This window comes from Globicephala melas, chromosome 6 (genome assembly GCF_963455315.2).
Source record: "Globicephala melas chromosome 6, mGloMel1.2, whole genome shotgun sequence".
Classification (NCBI taxonomy): domain Eukaryota; kingdom Metazoa; phylum Chordata; class Mammalia; order Artiodactyla; family Delphinidae; genus Globicephala; species Globicephala melas.
The window spans coordinates 87,468,073-87,492,289 of record NC_083319.1 but is presented as its reverse complement, the minus strand read 5'-3'; the positions used below and the strand labels follow the sequence as shown (position 1 = coordinate 87,492,289).

At 41.7% G+C, this 24,217-nt stretch overlaps 1 protein-coding gene and 1 non-coding gene across 2 annotated transcripts in view; both read left to right on the top strand.

Annotated features, from left to right (window-relative positions):
• Positions 1–23,438, top strand: part of HSD17B3 (hydroxysteroid 17-beta dehydrogenase 3) — a 37,366-nt gene extending 13,928 nt beyond the window's left edge. Inside the window, exons 3-11 of the mRNA XM_030832888.2 lie at positions 6,338–6,413; positions 8,916–9,023; positions 10,039–10,106; positions 11,574–11,609; positions 14,494–14,528; positions 15,606–15,687; positions 16,321–16,386; positions 19,555–19,704; positions 23,328–23,438. Coding sequence (XP_030688748.1) covers positions 6,338–6,413; positions 8,916–9,023; positions 10,039–10,106; positions 11,574–11,609; positions 14,494–14,528; positions 15,606–15,687; positions 16,321–16,386; positions 19,555–19,704; positions 23,328–23,438 — 732 coding nt within the window. The remainder of the gene's footprint in view (positions 1–6,337; positions 6,414–8,915; positions 9,024–10,038; positions 10,107–11,573; positions 11,610–14,493; positions 14,529–15,605; positions 15,688–16,320; positions 16,387–19,554; positions 19,705–23,327) is intronic.
• Positions 5,039–5,140, top strand: LOC115840269 (U6 spliceosomal RNA). Its single transcript, XR_004034407.1, has one exon. It is a non-coding gene; the product is annotated as a U6 spliceosomal RNA (small nuclear RNA).
• Positions 23,439–24,217: the final 779 nt, after the last annotated feature.

The window sequence follows — 24,217 nt, the reverse complement described above, 5'->3', positions numbered from 1 at the left end:
ATGTACTATGTCTCTTTTATCGGCCTCTTAGGGATGGGCACTAGGGTTACTTTTGGTTTTTGTAGTTACAAATAATGTTTCAAGACACACCCTTGAAGATAAACTTACACATATCCAAGTATACATCCCTATCAGTAAGATGGCTGGCTCAATGGGTATGTGCATTTAAATACTGGATACCATTGCCAGATGGTCCTCTATATGATTGAACCAATTTTAACCCATCTTATATTACTATAAATTTTAATACTTATATACATATATATGTAAACATTATAAAACTTACTTTTTGTCACTTTAATATATATAAACATGCATTCTTGGCTATTATTGCCCACAGAATGCTAGAAGCAAAATATATGACTAAAGATTGTCTGGTTTAATTGCTCCATATCTGGGCAATTCTAGTGCCACCCCCAACGTCTGGGATGGTATGGATGCTACAAGCTCCAGTGTGACAGGCAAGGCAGTTAGAATGCTTCTCAAGACAGCGCTCCTGTCAGTTACAGGTAATGGCACAGTGTGGCCCCTTGCATTAAAATCCCTTGCCTTAGCCCAACCCAAGAAAAACCAACTGCTTTGCTCTATTCTTGAATATTATCACACCTTTACTGTCAATATATGATGGTGTCTTATGCCATTTCAGGAAGGAAATTCTTCTTCCTAATGTCTAAATTACCCTAGTCTAAATTACTCCAGCTGCACTCTAAGCTTATTCTCTTTCATCTTCCCTTAAATGAAAGCATCAGCTTTTAATTATTTTTATGTTTCCTTGGATTCACTGCTTTGTTCCTGTGTGTCTTCACTTCAACCCTATACTTTCTGAACCAGGCTTTGAGTATCCTCAATTCATTGTAGTATGTCATGGTTGTGTGTGTGCGCGCGCACGTGTGTGTGTGTGTGTGTGTGTGTGTGTGAGAGAGAGAGAGAGAGAGAGAGAGAGAGAGAGAGAGAGAGATGTATCAAACAAGAGTGTACATAATATCTAAGTGTGGTTACGAAAAAAATTAAAATGAGTACAGTGTCTCTTATCACCAAACTTAAGAAATAGGGCATCACCAGTTTCCTTGAAGTTTGTCATATAGGCACATGTCATGCCTTTGTGTTTCCCCTCCTCACTCCCACAGATGTAAGCACTATTAAGAACGTTGTGTTAATAATTTCCTTACTTTAAAAAAGTTGTTACACATGCGTGTATCCCTCAACAACATTTGGTTGCATCACTTGTTTTGAACTTAATATAAATTGATTCATATGTCTTCTGTAATCTGCTTCTTACTGATCAATATTGTGCTTTTGAAATTCATCCATGCTGATGTGTGTAGAACCTGGTTCATTCATTTTCAGTATTGTATAGTATTCCATTATATAAATTGACCCCATTTAGTTATCCATAGTAATTTAATTCACAATGGCAACAGATAAACATAGGATATTGGTGGCAGGAACAGCTAAGTTTCCCCCCAAATCCCTATTCTCCCATTGTATAAAGTTGTAGCTAGTAAGTGGCTATCCAGCCAGGGAACTTCCCAGATTCCCTTACATATAGCTGGGGCTATGTGACATTTTTCCAATGAAATCAGGCAGAAACGATGTGTGTCATTTCTTGGTCAAGGTGGTTGAGGGAGGGGATATATCTTCTCTACCCTCTTCTGATCCTTGTACTGGCTGGATATCAACAGCTAGGGCAATCTTAGAAACCTGGTGTTGAAGGTGGAAATGCCTTTCTCAGCTGTGGGTCCTGAAGGGCTGTGTGGACTAGAGTCTGTTATACAAAACAAAAACCAAACTTCATTACGTGAAGCCACTGAAATTTTGGAGTTATTTGTTACAGCAGCTTAAGTTATCCCAACTAATGCAAACTAACAAGAAATGTCCAAGATTTACATGAAGAAACTTCTAAAAGTTTTAGAAGAATGCATAAGATCTGAATACATGGCATAGTACGGATAACTGATTAATGCAAAGATGCAACTTTTCCCTTAAATCTCTCTAATTTCAATATAAAATGTTAAAAAATATAATCTTATCATTTACTTGGAAAATTAAACTAAGAAGATAACACAAGAACATTTTGAAAGAAAATAATAAATCATAGGGACTTCCTGTATGAGACACCAGATATCAAAACCTATTATAAGATTATCAGAAGTGGCACTGGCATAGAAGTTAACAAATAGGCCAGTGGAACAGAACAGATAGATTAGAGACAGATCCACGTACATATGAGAATTTGGCATAAACATTTCACATCAGGAAAAGATGGACAAATAGAAAATTGTTGCCAAAACAATGAGCCACCCATTTTGAAAAAAATAATGCTAGATGATTTCAACCTCACACTATTCTCAAAAATAAACAACAACAACAAAAAATAAAAAACTACAAGTGTTACAGGAAAATGTATTTATATCCTTGAAGTTAGGGAAAATCATAAAGGAAATTCTAAAAAAAAATAAGGAAAATATTCACAAACTTGGTAACATTAGAATTAATGTTATGTAATGTATGGAAAGAACACCATAAACAAAGGAGAAAGTAATTACTGCATATATACTAGGCAAATAATTAATACCAAGTATATGTAAAAATAAAGCTCCTACAAACTTATAAAAAAATGACAACCCAACAGTAGAATGGGCAACGGGTATATTCTGGTTATATCCAGACAAAACTATAATTCAGAAAGATACATGTACCTCTATGTTCATAGCAATACTATTCACAATAGCCAAGACATGGAAACAACCTGAATGTCCATCAACATATGAATGGATAAAGAAGGTGTGGTACATATATACAATGGAATACTACACAGCCATAAAAAAGAACAAAATAATGCCATTTGCAGCAACATGGATGTGTCTAGAGTTGCAACATACTAAGTGAAGTAAGTCAGAAAACGACAAATATCATAGCATAGCACTTGTATGTCTAGAGTTGCAACATACTAAGTGAAGTAAGTCAGAAAATGACAAATATCATACGATATCACTTGTATGTGGAATCTAAAATATGACACAATGAACCTATCTATGAAACAGAAACAATCAGGGACATAGAGAACAGAGCCGTGGTTGCCAAGGGGGAGGGGGTTAGGAGAGGGATGGATTGGGAGGTTGGGGTTAGCAGATGTATGCTTTTATATACAGAATGGATAAACAAGGTCCTGCTGTATAGTACAGAGAACTATATTCAATATTCTATGATATGTACCATGTCTTCTTTATCCATTCCTCTGTCAATGGGCATATATACAATGGAATATTACTCAACCATAAAAAAGAACAAAATAGTGCCATTTGCAACAACACTGATGGACCTAGAGATTGTCATACTGAGTGAAGTAAGTCTGACAGAGAAAGACAAATATCATATGATATCACTTATATGTGGAATCTAAAAAAAATGGTATGAATGGACTTATTTACAAAACAGAAATAGAGTCACAGATTTAGAAAACAGACTTATGGCTACCAGGGGAGAAAGGAGGGTAGGGAGGGATAAATTGGGAGATTGGGATTGACATACACACATTACTATATATAAGATAGGTAACTAATAACAACCTACTGTATAGCACAGGGAACTCTACTCAATACTCTGTAATGACCTATATGGAAAAAGAATCTAAAAAAAATAGTGGATATATGTATATGTATAACTGATTCACTTGCTGTACAGCAGAAACTAACACAACATTGTAAATCAACTATACTCCAATAAAAATTAAAAAAAATAAACATACTGGGAAAATTTAAAAAAGAAGATGCACTTAAAAGTTCATTGATGATGAATGAATAAACAAAATGTGGTGTATGCATACAATGCAGTATTATTCAGCCTTGAAAAGGAAGGAAATTCTGACACATGTTACAATGTGGATGAACCTTGAGGACATTATGCTTAGTGAAATAAACCAGTCACAAAAAGAGAAAAAAAAAAAAACAAATGAACAAAATATTCTATGATAAACCATAATGGAAAAGAATATAAAAAAGAATTTATATATGTATAACTGAATCACTTTGCTGTACAGCAGAAATTAGCACAATGTTGTAAATCAACTATACTTCAACAAAAATTTAATAAAAAAGGGTATATGCTGGTAATTCACATATAAACATACCAAAAAAATCAGTCCCACTGATAGTTGGAAAAGTGCAAAGCAAAACAGTAGAGAGATGTAATTTCTTGACTTTTAGGTTGAAAAATTTGCTAATATAATATATGGGCCAGAGTGTGGAGAAGTAGAAACTGTATTTTTGATGGTACAGTTTTAAGGGAGGATATTTTGCCAATACTGTGAAAATTTAAAAAGCATGTACCTTTTAACACAGCATTTCCACTTCTCCTTGGCTATCTACTCTAGGAATTAATTCACTTGTATATACAAAGAGCAGTATTGAAGGGTTTTCACTGTAGCAATATTGGTAATAGTAAAACTTCAAAACAACTTAAATGCTCACCCAAAAGTGAACTATAGAGCACTATGAAGCAATAAAAATGTGGCTCAGCATGGACTGACGTAGAAATAGATACAATACTTAGAGATAAGACACATCATTAAGTTAAAAAGACAAGCTTATAATGCCATTTATAAAGTGTGAAAAGAAAGAAATCCCACAAAACAAACTTCTATTTCTGTATGTACTTATAGATGCATGTAGGTGCAGAGAGAAAGTTAGAAAGGAGGATCAATACCAAACTAAAGACAGCGGGAGCCTAGCGGTGGTGGGGAAATGGAACCGTGGGTGTGGCTTAGTGACAGCTTTCACAGTGAGAATGTGCTTGTGCATTTAATAGTATAATTTAATAAATCAAAATAGAAAAAGATGTAAATACTGAGGCTTCAGCTCCAGAGATTCTTAATTGGATGGTTGTGGTGGGAATTGGTGTTTATTTTTGACGTCTTCCTGAATGATTCTGATACCACACGTTTGAATATTGGCTATTGGAGACCATATAGTGAAGTCTTCAGTTCAGCTTCTTATGTGTTTTCTATAATAGAACTCCTTGTTAAAATCTGGCATAGTGCTTGTTTTGGCAACATATACACTAAAACTGAAGTGGTACAGTGAAGATTAGCATGGGCCCTGTGTGAGGATGACACACAAATTGTGAAACATTCCATAATTGTGAGACATTCCCTATAGGTAAATTTTATGTCCTGTGTATTTTACCACAATTTAAAAATATAACAGTTTCGTTTAATTAAAACCATAGAGAAGGATTTCAGTTAACTGGGACCTTTGTCACTAACTCAAATGTTGTCTGTCTCTGTTTATTTTATTTTTTTTAATTTTTTTTGTCTTTTTTTTTTAACATCTTTATTGGAGTATAATTGCTTTACAATGGTGTGTTAGTTTCTGCTTTATAACAAAGTGAATCAGTTATACATACACATATGTTCCCATATCTCTTCCCTCTTGAGTCTCCCTCCCTCACACCCCCCCCATCCCACCCCTCTAGGTGGTCACAAAGCACTGAGCTGATCTCCCTTTGCTATGCGGTTGCTTCCCACTAGCTATCTATTTTACGTGTCTCTGTTTAAATGAACATGGGTTTTTCCATTTGTCTTCAGGCAAAGCTCTATCTTTTCTCACCTGTAGCATTTTTAGGTGTGAGGAGTCTGGGCCTGTCCATGACAACTCAGCACACTGCGTTTACCTGTCTCCTATGCTATGTTCAAGCACACCACTTCTGCACACTGTCGCTCAGCTTCCATGAGTCGAAACAGTGTCCAATCTGAAGAGAGTTCCTTCTGATCTCAGGGAAGCATCCGTTTACCCTCCAGTTTCCTATTCCATTTTCTGTCCTGTTGGGAGCCAGAAAACAGAAAGAAAGGGCTCAGGTCCATGACTGTGCCCAAGTGAAGAGAACCACAGGAAGAACATTCTTGTGAATAGGAGGCAGCTCACCAGGTCGCTGCAGAAATATTGTTTTTTATTATGGGATGCTACTCTAGGCCCTGTTACATAAATTATAGTATAAAATCCTCCAAATTCTGAATTCCACCACACATCTGATCATAGGTGGTTTAGATAGGAGGGCATTCAGATTGTGGATCTGTGCAAAAAAGCACTTAGAATAATAATTCCCGGCACATAATAAACACATGCAAATAAACTACTGTTATGTCACATTTAGCCTGGCCCAGTGTGGCTGTTTTACTCATAACCCAGAAACCTTTGTCACATTCTGCATATTTAAACTCAGGAGAAGCATGCACATCACCCTGTGACCAACTGAGTGATGCCCCAACTCACCTTTAATGTAACAAACCTTCCCTGTCTGCTTATCACCTCCTTTTTGGTTTTCCCGTCTCTACCCTCAGTTAGCAAGACAGGGACTCAATGTCGTGCTTATCAGCCGGACACCGGAAAAACTACAGGCCATTGCTGCGGAGATTGGTGAGTGACCCCAAGAAATAAGGGAGATGTTTGTGGAGCCCACCAGCCAAGTCTGCTCCTGTCCTGCCCGTAGAGACACCTGTCAGCATCCCTACGTCTGCTCTCTGGAGGCTGGGGTACCAGCCTCCTTAGGGCAGCCCAGTTTACAAAGTTAAGTGCAGGATATAAGTGGCTTTAGTTCACTTCAGTTTAGTTCACCAGGGGTTCTTCAGGCTGCATGAAGCAGGGGCAGACTCACCCCACAAACAGGTCTACTCTCTTCTTTGGTCTAGCGTCTCCATATCTAGAATCAGACTCCCTCATCCAGAGGCCTCAGCTGTCTGATTGCTTCTGCTACTCCCTTCAAAAGCAGGATCTGGGCTTCCCTGGTGGCGCAGTGGTTGAGAGTCTGCCTGCCGATGCAGGGGACACGGGTTCGTGCCCCCCGTCTGGGAAGATCCCACATGCCGCGGAGCGGCTGGGCCCGTGAGCCATGGCTGCTGAGCCTGCGCGTCCGGAGCCTGTGCTCCGCAACGGGAGAGGCCACAACAGTGAGAGGCCCGCGTACCACACACACACACACACACACACACACACACACACACACACACACAAAGAAAAGCAGCATCTGTGTTTGGGACTTCACTTCCCTATGTCTATGCTGTACTCCTTGCAGTAGGGTGAGGGACAATGCTTACTGCTAGTTGTTAGATTAAAAAAAAAAGATTTGATCCAGGGCTGCCACGTATGGTTTTGAAAGTTGTACATTATGCAACCCCAAGAGACAGCATTTATATTATAAAGCTTTATTATTATGATCCACTCTGACATGTTCTTAGTTAATAATGATCATCCTATCCCTTTCTGGGCATTTGCATTTTAATAATAATTACTAATTTAGTAATTGATAAATTCCTGAACTCCAAGGAATGAGTTTTCAACTATGAAGACTCGTGAAGACCATAGCAGGCTGTCTGGGGGAGAGCCTTATTTCTCTGGAGAGAATCTGGGCTTAGAGAAGGCTGTGGGAGGTGTGGGGTTGAGCAGTCGCAACGAGGAGGCTCAGTGCCCTTGAACCAGTGAATTCTGCTTTTGTTTTCTGTCTGGATATCAGAAATAACTTTGACCCAGGACTAGGACATTCTTCAGTGTTTCCCTTACAGTGCTAAAGTGTACTTTTTATCGTCCTTTTGAAAAACAAGTAGTGTCTTTGAACTGCCCCCAAACTTTGCCTTAAGATCACTTGCCCCAGAAATATTGGGTCTAATTGCAGAGCTAAGCAGGCAGCAGCTGGTGAGATCTGCCCATTGCTTTTATATCTAAGAAAGAGCTCCTGCACAAGGCAAGTTCACATAAAACAGTGGAAAGAGGATTGAACTTGGAGGGAGCAGAGTTTGGGTGCCCTTGGTCAAGCTAGTAAGCTTCTCTGAGCCTTAATTTTCTCCTCTGAAAAATGGAGAAAATACCTACTTTACAAGGTTGTTGAGAGGATTAAAAAATATATTGTGAGGGCTTCCCTGGTGGCGCAGTGGTTGAGAGTCCGCCTGCCGATGCCGGGGACATGGGTTCATGCCCCGGTCCAGGAAGATCCCACATGCCGCGGAGCGGCTGGGCCCGTGAGCCATGGCTGCTGAACCTGCACGTCCGGAGCCTGTGCTCCACAACAGGAGAGGCCACAGCAGTGAGAGGCCCACGTACTGAAAAAAAAAAAAAAATATATATATATATATATATATATATATATATATAGTACATGTAAATGTTTTATAAATGCTAAATCGTTGGACAAATACAAAGGGTTTCTGAGTGTATGTGACGAGGACCTGACACTCACTGAGCAGAGGCATTGCACTTTGCTCTTACAGCCGTTAGTCCAGGGGTCTGAAACTTGAGCATGCACCACGGTCACCCCTAGCACATGTGAAAACAGATCACCAGGCCATCTCCCAGGGTTTCCCGGTTCAGTAGGTCTGGGGTGGAGCCTGAGATTTTGTGTTTCTAACAAGTTCTCAGTGATGTTGATGCTGTGGTCTGTGGACCTTGCTTTGAGAATCACTGCATTAAGTCTGTTATAATGTCTTTACTTGTCACTGTAGTAACTCTTAGTATCCCATCATTCACAAATCTTTTAACACATCCCAGCATTTATCCGAGGCTATTTCTATCTTTTTTTTTTTTTTTTTTTGCGGTACGCGGGCCTCTCACTGTTGTGGCCTCTCCCGTTGCGGAGCGCAGGCTCCGGACGCGCAGGCTCAGCGGCCATGGCTCACGGGCCCAGCCGCTCCGCGGCACGTGGGATCTTCCTGGACCGGGGCACGAACCTGCGGCCCCTGCATCGGCAGGCGGACTCTCAACCACTGCGCCACCAGGGAAGCCCCCGAGGCTATTTCTTGTTTCTAATTAAGGTGATGGGCTTGTGCTCTTAAGTGTCTATTCAGGTAGTATAGGAGCATTGGGAGGACGTGGGCAAGAGGGGGATTTGGACTCCTGTTCATTAAAAAATAACTGTTGTCTCTAATGCAGAGTGGACGATAGGAAGTAGTGTGAAGATTATACAAGCAGATTTTACCAAAGATGACATCTATGAGTATATTAAAGAAAAACTTAAAGACTTAGAAATTGGAATTTTAGGTAAGTAAATTATAAAATGCAAAGCGTGTTGTAATAAATCAGTGAAACAATTATCTTAGTGATACTTGATTATTCAATAGTAGCTTAAACTTAACCCATGACTATAAGCTGTAGCATTAAACCAAATATTAAAGTTCAGTTCTTCAAGAGGAATTACTGGATTAACAAATTTGTACATGACTTTGGAATGTAGCAAATCTACATATTTCAATCTTCCCAACCATATTTCCTAGTATTAAAATATTTTTCTTTCACTGAACTGATATTGACATTTGGCAGGAAGACGGAAACTTTGGTCTAAAGGAATTAGTTTAGCAAACAAACATCACTGCAATTGATCCATGAAATAGTGAGTCAGTGTGGTTATCTGAGGACTGATTTTCTCATTTGGGAAATGAGATACAATTTTTTTCTGAGATAATTTATAGACAATCTGTTTTGTAACCATATCACAGTACAGTGCTTGTATTGTACATAGAAAGAAGATTTTGATTTCTAGAATAATTACATTTTTACTGATAAAAGTGTAAAACCTGTTGCAGGAAAACTGGAAAGAACAGATGAGCATGTAAAAGAGCTATGAATTTCTTGAAATCCTGACAGCCTGAGATAGCATCTTGGTATATATCCTTCCAGATACATACACACATATTTTCAAAATCAGGATTAAACGTATGTACTGTTTTGCAACATTAAAAAAAGTCATACATCACTAGTGTTCTCCCAGGTTTTTAAAACTCTGAGCAGTCATAGTTTTGAATGACTCCATTGCATCCCACCCCCATGATTCATTTTATGTGCATTGTATTATAGGACCACAATTTCTTTCTCTCCAGTTTCCTCACTGTTACCAAATGATGTTGCAATGAACAACCTTGTATATAAATCTTTTGTACACGTTTCCTTGGAAAACTTCCCAAGAATTCCTGGGTTGAATATGACAATTTTTAAGGCTTTCAATAGACATTTGCCATGGGCTCTTCTGACATCTTTTTATTTTGCCTCTTTTGGTCAGTCAACAATGTCGGCATGCTTCCAAACCTTCTCCCGCGTCATTTCCTTAACACGCCGGATGACATCCAGGTAGGCCTATACTCTTCTGTGGATGTTTTCCTCTCACGTGGTCCTGAGCACCCTGGCTGGGTAATCACCAGGGCCAGGAGGGGGTAATGGGATTGTATTCTGTATTCCAGGTGGATGACTGGAGGTCTCCCTTTCTTTTCGCCTGAGTACTTGATACACAGTCAAGGGTACTGCTGTTCACGACTATCTCTAGGATAAGGACATCTTCCCTCTTCTCCACACACCAAAATTTACCTGTGCCAGTCTTTCGGGGATCTGCACTTTGCTTTCTAAGGGGGTAATTCTGCCTAACAAATTCATAGCTTTGTATTCATGGCTTTCTTTGTCTTCCCAGGTAATAAGATTCATTCCACTTTCAGTGTGATAGCAGCCCCTCGCACAGACTCTGTGGTTGGGGTTGTTGTCAGTTCAGCCAGCTTGACTCGGACCCATGACTGCCCTTGCTGGCCATGAGCAAATTTACTACGCGTTTAACAGTCTTCGAAGGCACTATATTTCGACACTTCCTCAGGCCCTGACCTTTGAAGTAGTGGGGTTATAACAATTCTGAACAGGCTAGCATGCTTCTATTCCCTGATCCTGCAAGTATTCCTAAGATTCTGTGTAGGCCCCACGTCTACTGCGTGGACAAATAATGCCAGATTCCTTGGACCCTGCTGAACATCCTCACCGGCCACACGTCTAACTCCACGGTCCCTGTTTCTGGCACAAGTTGGTGTCTCTCCATTAAGCGGGTTCCGTTCTTGCTTCTCTTTATTTACGTCTGCATTTGTACTTGTCTATGTGTCTGACCCTCTTTTCCTCTGTCTGTCTTGGGTGATTCTAGCAGTTTCTTTAACTGCCCTCTGTAGCCGGGTACCTGTATACCTTGTGTTATACAACCATTCACCTTTCTAATGTCTATGCTATTGTCTTCTAGATCACATATACTAATCTCCCATCCTTCAGCTGGAAATTAACCATCTCCCTTTGAAAAACTGTTTCCGTATTCCTGCTGAAATTTTCAAGGAAACTCTTAATTGTTTTTGTTTTTGTTTTTGCGGTACGCGGGCCTCTCACTGTTGTGGCCTCTCCCGTTGCGGAGCACAGGCTCCGGACACGCAGGCTCAGCGGCCATGGTTCACGGGCCCAGCCGCTCCGCGGCACGTGGGATCTTCCCGGACCGGGGCACGAACCCGTGTCCCCTGCATCGGCAGGCGGACTCTCAACCACTGCACCACCAGGGAAGCCCGGAAACTCTTAATTGACTTCTATTCAAGATCACATTCTTATAGAATCATAGTGTGGATGTCAGATGTTTCCCTGTTCTAGTGCATTCTGAATATCAACTAGGAGCCTAATTTGCAGGTTGCGGCAACCACTCAGACACACACTTTTGCCCGCTTCCTGGTTGTTTAGCACTGAACACTTTCCAAGAGAAGTTCTCAGATGATCTGGCTGATTCATGATTGTGATTTTTTATTACAGAGCCTCGTCCACTGTAACATCACCTCGGTAGTGAAGGTACGTGATCAATGTATGTGCTCAGTGCATTAAAATGTAGTAGCTGTTGGATCTGGCAACTCAGGAGAATTGGCCCCTTCCCTGTAGATGCAGAATTCTTTAAAATTGAACTGTCCTTTAAAATTGAAATGAGAGACCATGTAGTAGCCTTTTAATTGTCTTGTCTGTTTTCATCAAGAAAATACAGTGCATTCACTCTCCCTAGCATCTGAATCCTTTTTCTGCATTCAGTTTTGTCACATGTCAGAACATATTAGGCCTGATGATGATGAAAATTATTCAGGATTCCAAAGCAACTTAAAAAAAAATAGTATCTTCTTGTGATTTGAGTCTTTGTAAACGGAGGAAAGCTCACTCAGTGTGGAAAAAGGACGGAGGGTGTGGCTTGGATTTTATAGACTCTTGTTGTTCAAAAACTATTTGTTGAAGTGAAGTTCAAGTTCATATGTATTCTGATCCCAGATCAGTTACTGGACAGCATTGGGCCTGCTATTTAGCCCCTTTGAACATCAGATTCTTCATCTGCTATTAAAAGAGTATTGAACTAATTGATGTGGCAGGTGCCATTCAGCACTCAGGTCCTTTTATTAGAATTAACTGCATACGCGTTTATAGGCATGAGTACCACAAAGCTATCCTATGCTGTGTCTTTGTGTGAATAAGAAAAAGGGAGACAAATTGTCTGTGCAGACAATTTGGAGAAAGGTGCTGCTTAAGAGTGGACATAGCCCCATGCGTGGTGGGTAGATGATGCCTTTGTGTGAACACAATATTTCCCTTCCCTCTGGATGATGAGAGTCCTCTAAATGGCTTGTGAGTGAACCCTGGGCTTTCAGCGCACACTCACCCCCACAGCTGGGCACGTTGCTCGGTACACAAAGTTCACAGCTGTGCCTGGCAGCCCTCATAATCACTCTGGATGGTCCAATGGAACTTCAGCAATGACTCAGGTAGGACTGATTTCATGGAACCGGGACCCTTATTGGGGAGCAGCGGGGGGCTATCTCGTCTTCACAGCATGGACTGACGGGGAGAACTGGTTTCCCAGAGGAAAATAGGTTCCTATCAACATCAAAAGAGGGGATGGATGCTGAACAGACCAAAAAAAAAATGTTTTTCATGTGGCTAGAGTTGAGCTGACAAAAATTATTTTCACCATTGGTTGTTTTTTTTGTTTTTGTAAGTATACTGGTATTTTATAGTTTCCTGCTCAGTTTTTATTGGTACATACATTCTTTTTATGCTGAGCAATCAATGGCTTTTTAAAATCCCCAGCTGATGTAATTGAAGGTTTTATATGTTCCACTGTTGTCTGCAGCCTTACCACTAAAATCTTTCACATTAATGGATACATTGATCTTTCAGTCTTGGTTCATTTGATCACAGGGTTTCCCAAATGCATTTGACAACCCTCTGACTCTTTTAGCAGAGAAATGCTTTGATTTTCAAAAAAATTATTTTATATCTTGGTAGACACTAACTTCCTTAAGTAACAAAGAAAACAAATTGAAGTTTAGCTTCTAAGTATGCAATGCCCAAATTGGCCACGCTGGTTGGAAGCATGACTAGTATCACTTAATTATTCCAAAGGAACCATCTGGAAACACTAGAGTTCTCTATCAAGCACAGAGATGGGAGAATGAGTTTGAGGGCAAAGGGAACGTGGGATAAGAGACTAAATACTGGAACCTTTGAGACAGGGACCCACAAAGTCCAGTGTTGTATCTCTAATTGGGATCATTCACCCAGTCAGGCTTTTGGGAGACTGAGAAATGCTGTTCAACAATGCTCCAACTATATCCTTAATGAAGTTGGGAGAAGCAAGGAAAGGGTGTTGACATGATCTACTCCTCATGCTTCTCTCACCTCCCTCAAAATCCAGGGTTTCAGAAGGCAGTCCAGCCTAGGAAGCCCTCACCACTCCCACCCCTGCTGCTTCTCCAGAGCAGTGAAAATATTATCTGGAGGCTCCCAGGGATGAGCTTAGGGGACTTCCTAGGAAATGCAGGGCCCTAGACAGCATGAAAAATTAGGCAAACTTGTCTTCTGGTCCCCAGTGTCCTCTATTTCTCTGCCTCTCCCCATCTGTTTGGATGCTCTCTGTCTCAAACCTGCTCCCAAGACAGGGCCTGATTCCACTCAATTGTACTTTCAAGAACATTTTAGTCCATGGGTTTGCCTCTTTCTTAATTCTTAAAATGGGTGCCTTAAAATTATGACATGAAAAACTTGCTTAATGAAATATTTAAGCTCCAGAACTGGCAGGGAAGACTTCTTCCAGGGACAGTAGGTTGGGGTGGGGAAGGGAGTTTTCAACGCTGTTGTAATTCCAACAGACCAGCAGACATGTTGTATCTAGGGAGCTACTTCACAGACCACCTGCAGGCCGCCAATGAGGCTGCTGTTGAACTGAAGAGATGTCCTTCTCCATCTCATACCTTGTATGTGAGACACACATGGACACTTGTTAGGTTTCCTGACAGCCCCCTAATTCTAACTCCTGTGTGAGTTTTGTAATGGCCAAACTACTTTTGCCTCTCTCCCAGAATGAAGGGTATCTGGGGAGCCTCAGTGTTGGTCCCACAGACATAAGCCAATTTCCATAGTTTTTCACTCCCTTCATTTTCCAGGAAGGCTTCAGTTTTATGAAGAAGAAACCAGAGGCCTCTGAACTGTTTGCCATTTGTCTAAGTTGTCTTTTATGGGTTCCAGCTAGACTCTAGTGTTGTCAGAATTACCTCCAATGAGTGTCAGCAGATTTTCAAGGCCATCTGAGAAGATGAACCTGTTTCTCCAGTTTCCTCCAGCACCTACTTGCTAAGTCCCCAGGGCACATTGCTACATAGTTCCTTTGTCAGGGCTTAACTTTGCCCTTCTCTTATAGATGACACAGCTGATTCTGAAACACATGGAATCAAGGTAAGGTCTTTCCTTGGAAAAGCCATGGTCTGCCTGGCCTGGCAATCAGCTGACTTGGGGACCAGGGGCATAGTGTTCATCTGCTGCTGCTTTAACAAATGATAAAACTATGATGAAAAGACATGGAGATTATGGTTGGACCAGGCCAGCTTTGCAAGCAGATAAGCATATTTGCAGGTCAAATGTAGCATATACTGGAGGGAGGAAGAGAACAGCAGTTTCAGCAGACATTGTGTTCGAAAAAATAACTCACAGTGAGTATAAAAGAAACTTCAGAAGTTGGCCTGAGACCAAGACCATCTCTTTGTTATTATGCATTTCAGCTCTTGTCAGAATGAATACTCCAGTTTTGGGGTAAAAATCACCACCCCATCAGTGTCTCTATTTATTCCATGTTTTAAATCACCCTATTACAATGACCATTTGGGAGCTGGTTTTCCTCAGGTGGTATTCACTAAAAGCAAATGGTCCATAGTTTTATCTTACCTAGAGAAAGAAGGGGCTTGGCCTTGTATTCCAATTTGCAGTTTCTTAATTTTTCTGGATTGAATCCATCTAGTTGGGAAGGATTAAGGATATTGAATTTCAAAAGGGTAAGTAAGAACCCCAGAGACTTGTGTAGGAGTGCCTGTGTGAGCAGATGATGGACAGTCAAATTCCACCCAAGACAGGATTCTGCATATGACATCTGTCCTGTTGTGGGTCATCTTTATGAGTCAGAAGGGACCTTGAGCTCATGTGGTCACATTTGAGAGAGAAGGACCACTTCCCCCTTGAGTCTTGTCTGAGCTGAGTTGGTTCTCTGCATTTTGGTGGTGGACCTTTGCTGTAGCAGAGCCCCTGTTTCCATTCACAAGCTCTTGAAGTCCACTGACTGCCGAGTGACATCACGGTGTGGTGTAGTTCATGACTGAGGTGAAGTTCCACTCACAGTTCTTGGAAGCAGAACACTTAGCACACATGGAAACCTAGAGAGGATGGAAGTTTCCCAGCGTTCCCATGAGCCCCTCTATTTTCTTCCTTCTCAAGGTGTCATCAGGCAGCAGAGCAATTGAAACTTTGTTTCTTGCCCTTTAGGCGGAAAGGTCTCATCTTGAACATATCTTCCGGGGCGGCCCTCTTTCCCTGGCCTCTGTACTCTACATATTCGGCTTCCAAGGTGAGTGACAGATGTGGTCCAAGCCTCCTTCTCCTTCTTCCTTTTGTTTTTCCCATTTAGCATTTTCCTTTGGATCATCTGGCAAGGCGATGGACTGATTTGCCTAGAGACACTCTTCTAGGTACAGGGAGGAACGAGTCAGCCAGTATCTGGGTGCAAATTAGAAAAAGATGCTGCCCCTGGGCTGGTGAAGCCTCGCAGAAGCACAGCCGGGCAAGCGCAGCCCCCATGGAATTCCGGCTCCCACTCACTTCCTTGCCTGGGAGCCCGGCGCTCCTCTGGCCAGCAAGTAACATTGTAGTTTCCCTCCATCCCAGAGGCCTCATCAGGTGTCCTCTTGCCCTAGCCATGAAACAAATCTTTGGAACTGTGGGTGCTCTAGACAAGGCAGAGCTTCCCCCGGGTAGGGTATCTATACGCAGTGGCCCTAGGTATGTATTTATTACAAAACTTATGTTCCTTCTCATTGCGGGAGCTCTTCCCAGACCAAGAAATGAAGTTCTAACTCCCATTAAGACAAACTGCTGCATTTTAAGGTGAAGAAGATAAGCTCCCTGTGGTGTCCTTTGAAATCTGAGTGAATTGGCTCTGACAGAGAATCAAGTCCTTAGGTGTTTCTCCTTCTTGCTCCAGGCTTTTGTGTGCACATTTTCCAAGGCACTGCAAGCAGAATATAAAGAGAAAGGAATCATTATCCAGGTAAGGTCAACAGTTCTGAGTCCTTGGGAATGGGAACTCTGGATCCCCATGGTGCCTGGGCCACTGCTTCCTGCAGGACAGGCTGTGCATGTGTGACCAGGAGAGGGGGTCTGGATGACACCATGTGAATTCCTATGACCATAGAGGTGGCAGTGGAGCCACCGTGGTTCTGCCTGCTGCTGCCCTCACCATGCCCTGGGTGCTGGAGAAGGAAATGGGGTGGGATGAGTGAGTGCTCAGAAACACTTGCTACCCAATGCTGCATCAGGACAGAAGTAGGTTCTTGTCTAAGCATCCTTTACTCTCCGACCTAGATAGAGGAGACAGGCTCATGTGGGAGGAATTGTGGAGAAGGAACAAAAGAAAACTGAGCGCTTGGTCAATGTTGGAAGAGGGGAGAGGGTGCTTCGCCTGGGGGCTGTTCATCTGTGATGGAACATAGAGATCTCCACACCCTGGTTCTTGAGCACTTGGGGAAGAGGTGCTCTGCTCTCCATTTCCCCTACAATGACAGAGTGGTCATGGAGTTGACCTTGTCCTAACTGTAAACAAAGCTGGGTTGTCACTGCTGTCTGTAGGCTGAGCAATATGACGTGCTTCCTTCAGCAACACAGTTAACTCTAAGTGGTTTCTGGAACCTGGAATAAACAGTTTACAGAGGTTTTTGGTTAACTGTTTGGGAAGAAGTTCTATGACATACTATTAGGGATGAAAAAGGCACACTCGGTTATATTTTTAAAATTACTGCTGCACATACTGATTTTCAATTAAAATACCCAGGTGAGAGTATCTCAGTATAAATTAACCAGCTATAGGATGAAGCTTATTCAACTGGCAGATGTGAGTTAATAGCAGGAGCTTTGTAAATAACATCATCTTCCCAGTTGTAGTGAGTGATTGTAACAGACTTGTCAAGAGACTACAGTCCCATTCTCTGCCCTGCTGAACTAAAGTCTCACCTAAAAGAGATTCTTCCCTTCTATCCATTCTCCAACTCCCAGCTGAGGACGGATTCCTTTTGCAACAGCTCTACCTTATATATGCTAAGTTTTCTGCAGTAAAAAAGAATCCCTAAAATCTCATTGGCTTAAAACCACAAAGATAGATTTCTCATTCGTGCTACACATTCACTGTGAACTGTCAGAGGGAATTAGCTCACTGTAGTGACGCAGGGACCCAGGCTGATGGAGCAGCCGCCATCTTGGATATTGTCAGTTGACATGTCAAAGAAAAAGTGGTAGGAGTTCAAGAGACTTGCTTTGATAATTAGAGGCTCTGACAACTACTGAGTCTGTACTTTAGAGCCCATGAGCCACAACTACTGAAGCCTGTATGCTGCAACTACTGAAGCCCATGCACCTAGAGCCCGTGCTCCACAACAAAGAGAAGCCACTGCAATGAGAAGCCCGTGCACTGCAATGAAGAGTAGCCCCTGTTCGCTGCAACTAGAGAAAGCCTGTGCACAGCAACAAAGACCTAACAGAGCCAAAAAAAAGTCACATGTCACTTTTGCTCATACTCATTGGTCAGATCTGGTCACATGGTCCCACCCAACCATAGGGACCCAGAAAGTACAATTCTATCATGCGTCTGGAAGAAAGAAGAACTAGAAATATTTGGTGAACAACACTAAATATTAGTGTTGAGTATCAAGTCTTAGCATCATCTCGATCTTGATAACTGTGGGCCAGAGATGCTGTAGCTGCTAAGTTAGTGGGTTCTGTGGGGCAGAAGGTGTGGGAGGAGGTGAGGAAGGGGGAGGGAGCCCCTTCCCTCATGCAGAAGGCTCAGAGCTGCTCCAAGTCCTGGAAGAGACACTGTGACATTCTGAAAACCAACTGGTCTCTCCAAACACGCATGTAATTGGTGCTCAATAAATATTTGTAAAATTCCTGAGGAAGTATGGACTGTACTCTTGGGTTTGATTTTCAAATCCCAGTGCTGCCATCTATCATCTGAGTGTTTTGGACAGCTTGCTTAAACTCTGTGAGTTTGTTTCCCCATTTGTAAAAAGTGGTTTATAATAGCTGCTTCTCTGGGTTACTGTGACGATCTAATGAATAAATAAGTATGCAAATTTAACCAATATTTATTGAGCCCTTGTTTTATACATAAAGGTGTTTTGTCAACCAAAACTCACTGTAAGAATGGAAACACTTTTTATTATTTCCCTATCTGAAAACTGGGTTTGAAAATACAAGCTTCTTATATTTTTCTAAGAATACACTTTGAGCTCTTTGGAAGAAAATGTTATGCAAATTAATAACTGCATTCATTTCCATGAGAACCAGTTGAATTGAATTGACTGACATACATTGGATTAAATTATGAAACAACGTAATTTCAAGTATGATGAGGAAAAAAAACGTGATGTGACAAAAATTTCAAAGGTGATGTGAAGAAAAAGAAAACAAGCATGGATTTTTTTTTTTCCCTAAAGATGCCAAGGTCTCTGTGTCTGGGAATAAAGTAAGAAACCCCATTATGAAACCTCATGCCAGGCCACAAGGTGGTGAGACCACCAGTGGAAACATGGTATTGGGTTTTCAGGGTACAGTGTGCTGTTGTTTATTTTTCTTACCATGACAGGAAAGATTATGAGGTATGTGCCACTCCTGGCTCCTAACCGAAGTGTGAATCTAAAATACTTGAAAGTGCTCCAATTTGGTTATATGTGTTAGAAATACATTTCTGTGATAGAGTTGCCAGGTAAAACACAGGACATCCAGTTAAATTTGAATTTCAGATAACAAATAATCTTTTGAGAATAAGTGTGTCCCATGCAATACTTGGGATATAATTAGACTGAAAAATCTTTCCATTGTTTGTCTTCAAATATAACTGGGTGTCCTGCATTTTCACTTTCTAAGTTGGGGAACCGTGCTGTAAGACAGAGCTCTTCATTCACCCTGTGTGCATTTGAACCACTTGGTGTTGTGTGGCTAAGGCCTCATCTTGAGTTAGTTGCCACGTTAAGCCAGAAACTGACCTTTCTGATTCCCAGCTCTGTGCTCCTTCTACACCTTTAACTGTTCTATTATCGTATAGTAGCCTGAGACTTTTTAGGGGGAGAACAGAGTTGGGACATGAAGGGATGGTAAAATGGGTATTAGTTTCTCAGGGCTGGGCAGATTGCTCCTGTGTTACGGTCTTTATTTCCCATTGTAGGTGCTCACCCCGTATGCTGTTTCAACCCCGATGACAAAGTATCTAAATACCAACATGATAACCAAGACTGCTGATGAGTTTGTTAAAGAATCACTGAAATATGTCACGATTGGAGACGAAACCTGTGGCTGCCTCGCCCATGAAATCTTGGTAATTGATAACTTCTCCTTTCTTGAAGCAAGGGAGGACAGACAAGCAGGGGGCCCTAGCAGGGCTTAGTCAGCTCTCCCTTGCTGTTGGAGCGTTCAGCCGTTCTCTGTCACGCAAGGATAATGATGCCAGAGGTATACTGCTGAGGGTAGTCCAGCCTGTGAAAAGGTGTATCTAGCAAGGGGAAGGAGAAGCTGAAGCGCTGGGTGCCCAGCCTAGAGATAACTCTGAAGTTGGCAAATCTCACCCTTGGCCGCCTCACCTCTGCCCTCAGAAAGTAAGGCGGCTCCCAGAGCTTTGTGAAGGTCAGGCCAAAACACAGGGTGCTTCCCTGTAGGGGCTGTCGATGTCCTTGGCCCTCTGTGCCAGGAAATGTTTAACTCTCCGGGAAAAACCCCAAAATAAAACAAAACACCTTGATTTGTAGCGTTTGCTGATTTCCATGACTGATGTTAAGTTACCAGTGTGTTGTCACTGCACATGAATTCAGGAGGAGAGTTCACGATTGGCTCTCGTGAGAAAGTACAAGCTGGTTCCTGTACACCACGGACTTCATCAAACATGGAAATAAAGTCTGAAGTATAGGGCATGAGGAGTTCTTACCATCCCTGGGCTGCTTTTAGGAAAAAACACAAACAGGAAACAAAGGTAGACTTGAGTTTCACACTAATACTGAAAACAAACAGTGTCAGGGTAGTTCTGTTTCCATCATCACCAAAGAATTTTAGACAGATCTTTACTTTCCCTTCATATGTCAACTTGCTCCTCTGCCTCATACGTTTTTCTACCTTGGGAATTAGTCTTCTTTATTTCTCTCTTTCTCTTTCTGATGCTAGAGAGATTCATGGGTCAATGCACTAAATCCTCCCAAAGCATTCAGCTGTCTCCTGGGACTCAGTACTGAGACTCCGGCAAGAGATACTGAATTGTCTTAGCTGATTACTTGCTACTTTTACTGTAGAATCTCAACAACGTGCAGAATCGCCGTTTGAACGCACAGTGCAAAGTGGACAAGCAGAAAGAATATAAGATCTTTATTTTGCCTGTTGCCGATCTGGTTTTTCTTCAGACCACTACTTGCTGCATGGCACGAAAACAAATTAGTGGAATGTCTAATGAGTTTAAACTTAGTTTGATCTGATCATCTAAACTGTCCATTTAGGAAATAGGCTGTCCATTATTTAGAGAAAAATGTTCGGTCTTGCCTGAGTGTCCCTTCTTCTGGCCTCTCTCACTAAAATGACACTGGGGAAAGAGTCCCTATGAATTCCTGCTGGTCCTTAAGTGTGTGTGGCTGGGTCCCTAATCTATCTGATGGTGGCTCACCTTGCTGGTTTATGTCTGTGGGGGGTGTGGGGATAACTCCTTCTGTCCTTTTGGCTAGGCCAATGCATTCCCCAGCTACTGATGGCTGAACATGCCTGAATCTCTGCTACCTCCCTCATCCAGCCAGAGGCCAGCTGTCCATCTGCAACTTTGGTTCACAGAGGCCCTCTGGCTCTCTACTCTGCATCAGCACCAATTTGAACCTGAGGGATGCTGGAAAAGCAAGTCTCAGCACTTACCTCGCCACGCTGAGATAATATTCTGTGGCTGCACTCCAGAAGAGTGGAGGCAGTAAACCCTCCTTTGCTACCATTACTTATTTATCACACTTTCCTATCCTTCACCCCAGGCCCCCAGCCCTCCAGCGTAAGCTCAGAGGACACACATATCAGAGGACACACATCTGGCCACGTCTTCCTCTTTCTCTCTTGTACCTCCCACCATCTCCAGGGCAGAAAAAGTACAGACTTTTTGTATGCTTTCCCGGGGTCACATCCTGTTCATCTCAGAGGGATTTAGGTAGTTCCAGTGGATAAGACATCCTCTTCTCCTCTTAGCAGAACTCTATACTTTTAGTCCTCCAGGATATTGATGTTTTAAATGGAATCCATTAGCATTTAGAAAATGTTTTCTTGAGACAATAGCATGGCTTGCAAGACAATTGTCTTGCTACATACATACTGTAATCCAATTCTAGATGTCAAAAGGTGAATTTTTTATTTTTTTTTACTTTTCTCTTTGATTTCTTATGTAACAAATTCTAATCTCTACTGGTAAACAGATGCCAAAAACAGTAGGAAAAAGTCTTTGTGCCTGGTGAAGCAAAAGAGAAAACAAAGGAAAACACATCAATCATTAAAACCATTAAAACCAATTTTGAATGTGCCAGGGTTTAGAAAGATCGTTGAATCTAAAGTTATGGGTAATCAAGTGGAATGAACCAGTAAACAAGCAAGTCTTCTATTTCAAAGAGGTGAGGCAAAGACAGGATGCTCTCTACCCTCAAGGAGTTTTGGGGCAGCAGTTGAGGTGGGACTGGAGCCTCTACCTAAGAATCTGTGTGGAACTTGGGGCTTCATAGCTACCTCATTTAATTCTCCTAAACATCTTGTGAGACAGGACATTTGGCTCCCCTTTTACATTGAGGAAACCAAAGCTCAGAGCTGGATCAGATCAGATGAAGCTTAGATGGATCAGATGGCCCAAGACCACCTGGCTGGTAAAAGTGATGCAAGGGTTTAAGTCCATTTTCTGTTTCCTTCTACATGGCGTCTCCAGGTTGGAAGAAGGTAGATAAAGATGGGGATGGGAGAGGGGGCCTTTTAGAACATTTTCTGGGGACCTGGGATTTCAGTTTATTTCATTTATGGCTGACTTCAGTAAGCCCAAACATTTAGTTCAAGACAAAGCTAATGGAAGGGCTTGATTTTGCTGCGAAATAAAAAAAGCTCTGTCTGGGAGAAAAATGAAGTTCCTGAAGAAGATGTTGCATTGATTCATAGACTTGGCCAGTGGAAGAAGAGCTCTACTCTGGTTCCCAGGAACCACCTTTAGTTTCCTGCTTTGGGATACCTCAGAGGATTGCAAAAATCTGAAGGTTCAAGCTGCCTACAAGGCTCAAGTTTTCCTCTAGTTGAACTTCTGTTGTTTTGTAGGTAGACTGAGGAATGTTGGATTAACTGAATCACACTGTGGACAAAATGATTACTTCTGGGGGCCTGGACCTGCCTTATAGGACACAAGTGTAACTTGAGGGCAAGAACCTTCCAAGGCCTGTGCCTCTTGCCTGAAAAGCATTAGGCATTGGTGCCTCAACTTGAGGCTTCCCCCCCCTTTTCAAAGCAAATACTCCATGATAATAATTTACACCTTGCTATGACTCATTTCCGTTCATTAACTCTTTAAAAGAATTTTTTTCTTCCAGTTTTATTGAGATATAATTGACATACAGCCTTCTATAAGTTTAAGGTGTACATGAAAATGATTTGACTTACATGAAATGATTACCACAGTAAGTTCAGTGAACATTCAGCATCTCACATGGATACAAAATTAAGGAAATAAAAAATTTTTTTTCGTTTGATAAGACCTCGTAGGATTTACTCTCTTAACAACTTTCATATATAACATACAACAGTGTTAACTCTATTTATCTTAACAACTACTTAAAAGATTTGGGACTTAACTTCAGTCATCAGATATACATTTTTAAAGATGATGAATATAAATTGAGATGTTTTCTTGCAACTTCCTTGCTCTTCTTTTCTCCCAGACACTTATGTTTTTGTCTATTAAAGGCAAGCATTCTGAGCCTGATCCCGTCATGGGCCTTCTACAGCAGTGTGTTTCAGAAGATGCTCCTGACTCGCTACATGGACTACCTCAAGCAGAATGCCAACATCACATAGTCCTGGTGGGCTGATGTGCCACCCAACATTGCTTTCTTCACCAAGTTCTGCACTGGCCACAGAGGACCCAGGAACAGACCAGTACCTGTCACCTCCCTGAAGCTGGAGGGCCCATGTCACAGACCCAGTACTTAAAATTCAACTTTGTTTTGCAATTTTACTCAAGTCTGGAGATCTTTGGGAGAGCTGTGATGTAAAAACATGTGTTGTGCAATGGGGTTTTAATAGTTGGAGAAGGTGAGGGTGTCTATAGGTAAAACTGGAAAATTTTCTGTATGGGATTATAGTATAATGTGGTGAGAAGAAAGCCTCTGATTCTTTGAATATTGGGAACAATTGTACCTAGTAATCTACTTTTATAGCTATATTAAAGAATGTTTGAAATTACTAAACTTTATCAAGACTGCTGTAGTCCTAGGGCGCTCACTGGTTCTCAAACTGGCTTCCTCAGAGACCCAGGAAACTGTCTAGGAGAAGGGGTGGGGCAACAGCTACATCAGGACAGTTTCTGGGGACCCCTCATTTCAGCTAATGCAGCACCAGATTTTTCTATTTCAATTTTATTTGGGATTCTGTGGAAGACTGTGTTTATAAAAATAAAAACAGAAAATATGTTGCTAAAAGTAGTTTCAAAAACCATTGCTCTAATACAGGAGTTGGTATCTGTAGAAATGAGTTTTTACAGGCTCCAGCCCTTGGGTTGCTGGACTGAGGGCTTTAATTGTTAATGCATATGAGGTGGTGTGTTAGGGAACTTCTGTCCTTCAACTCTTGAGGGA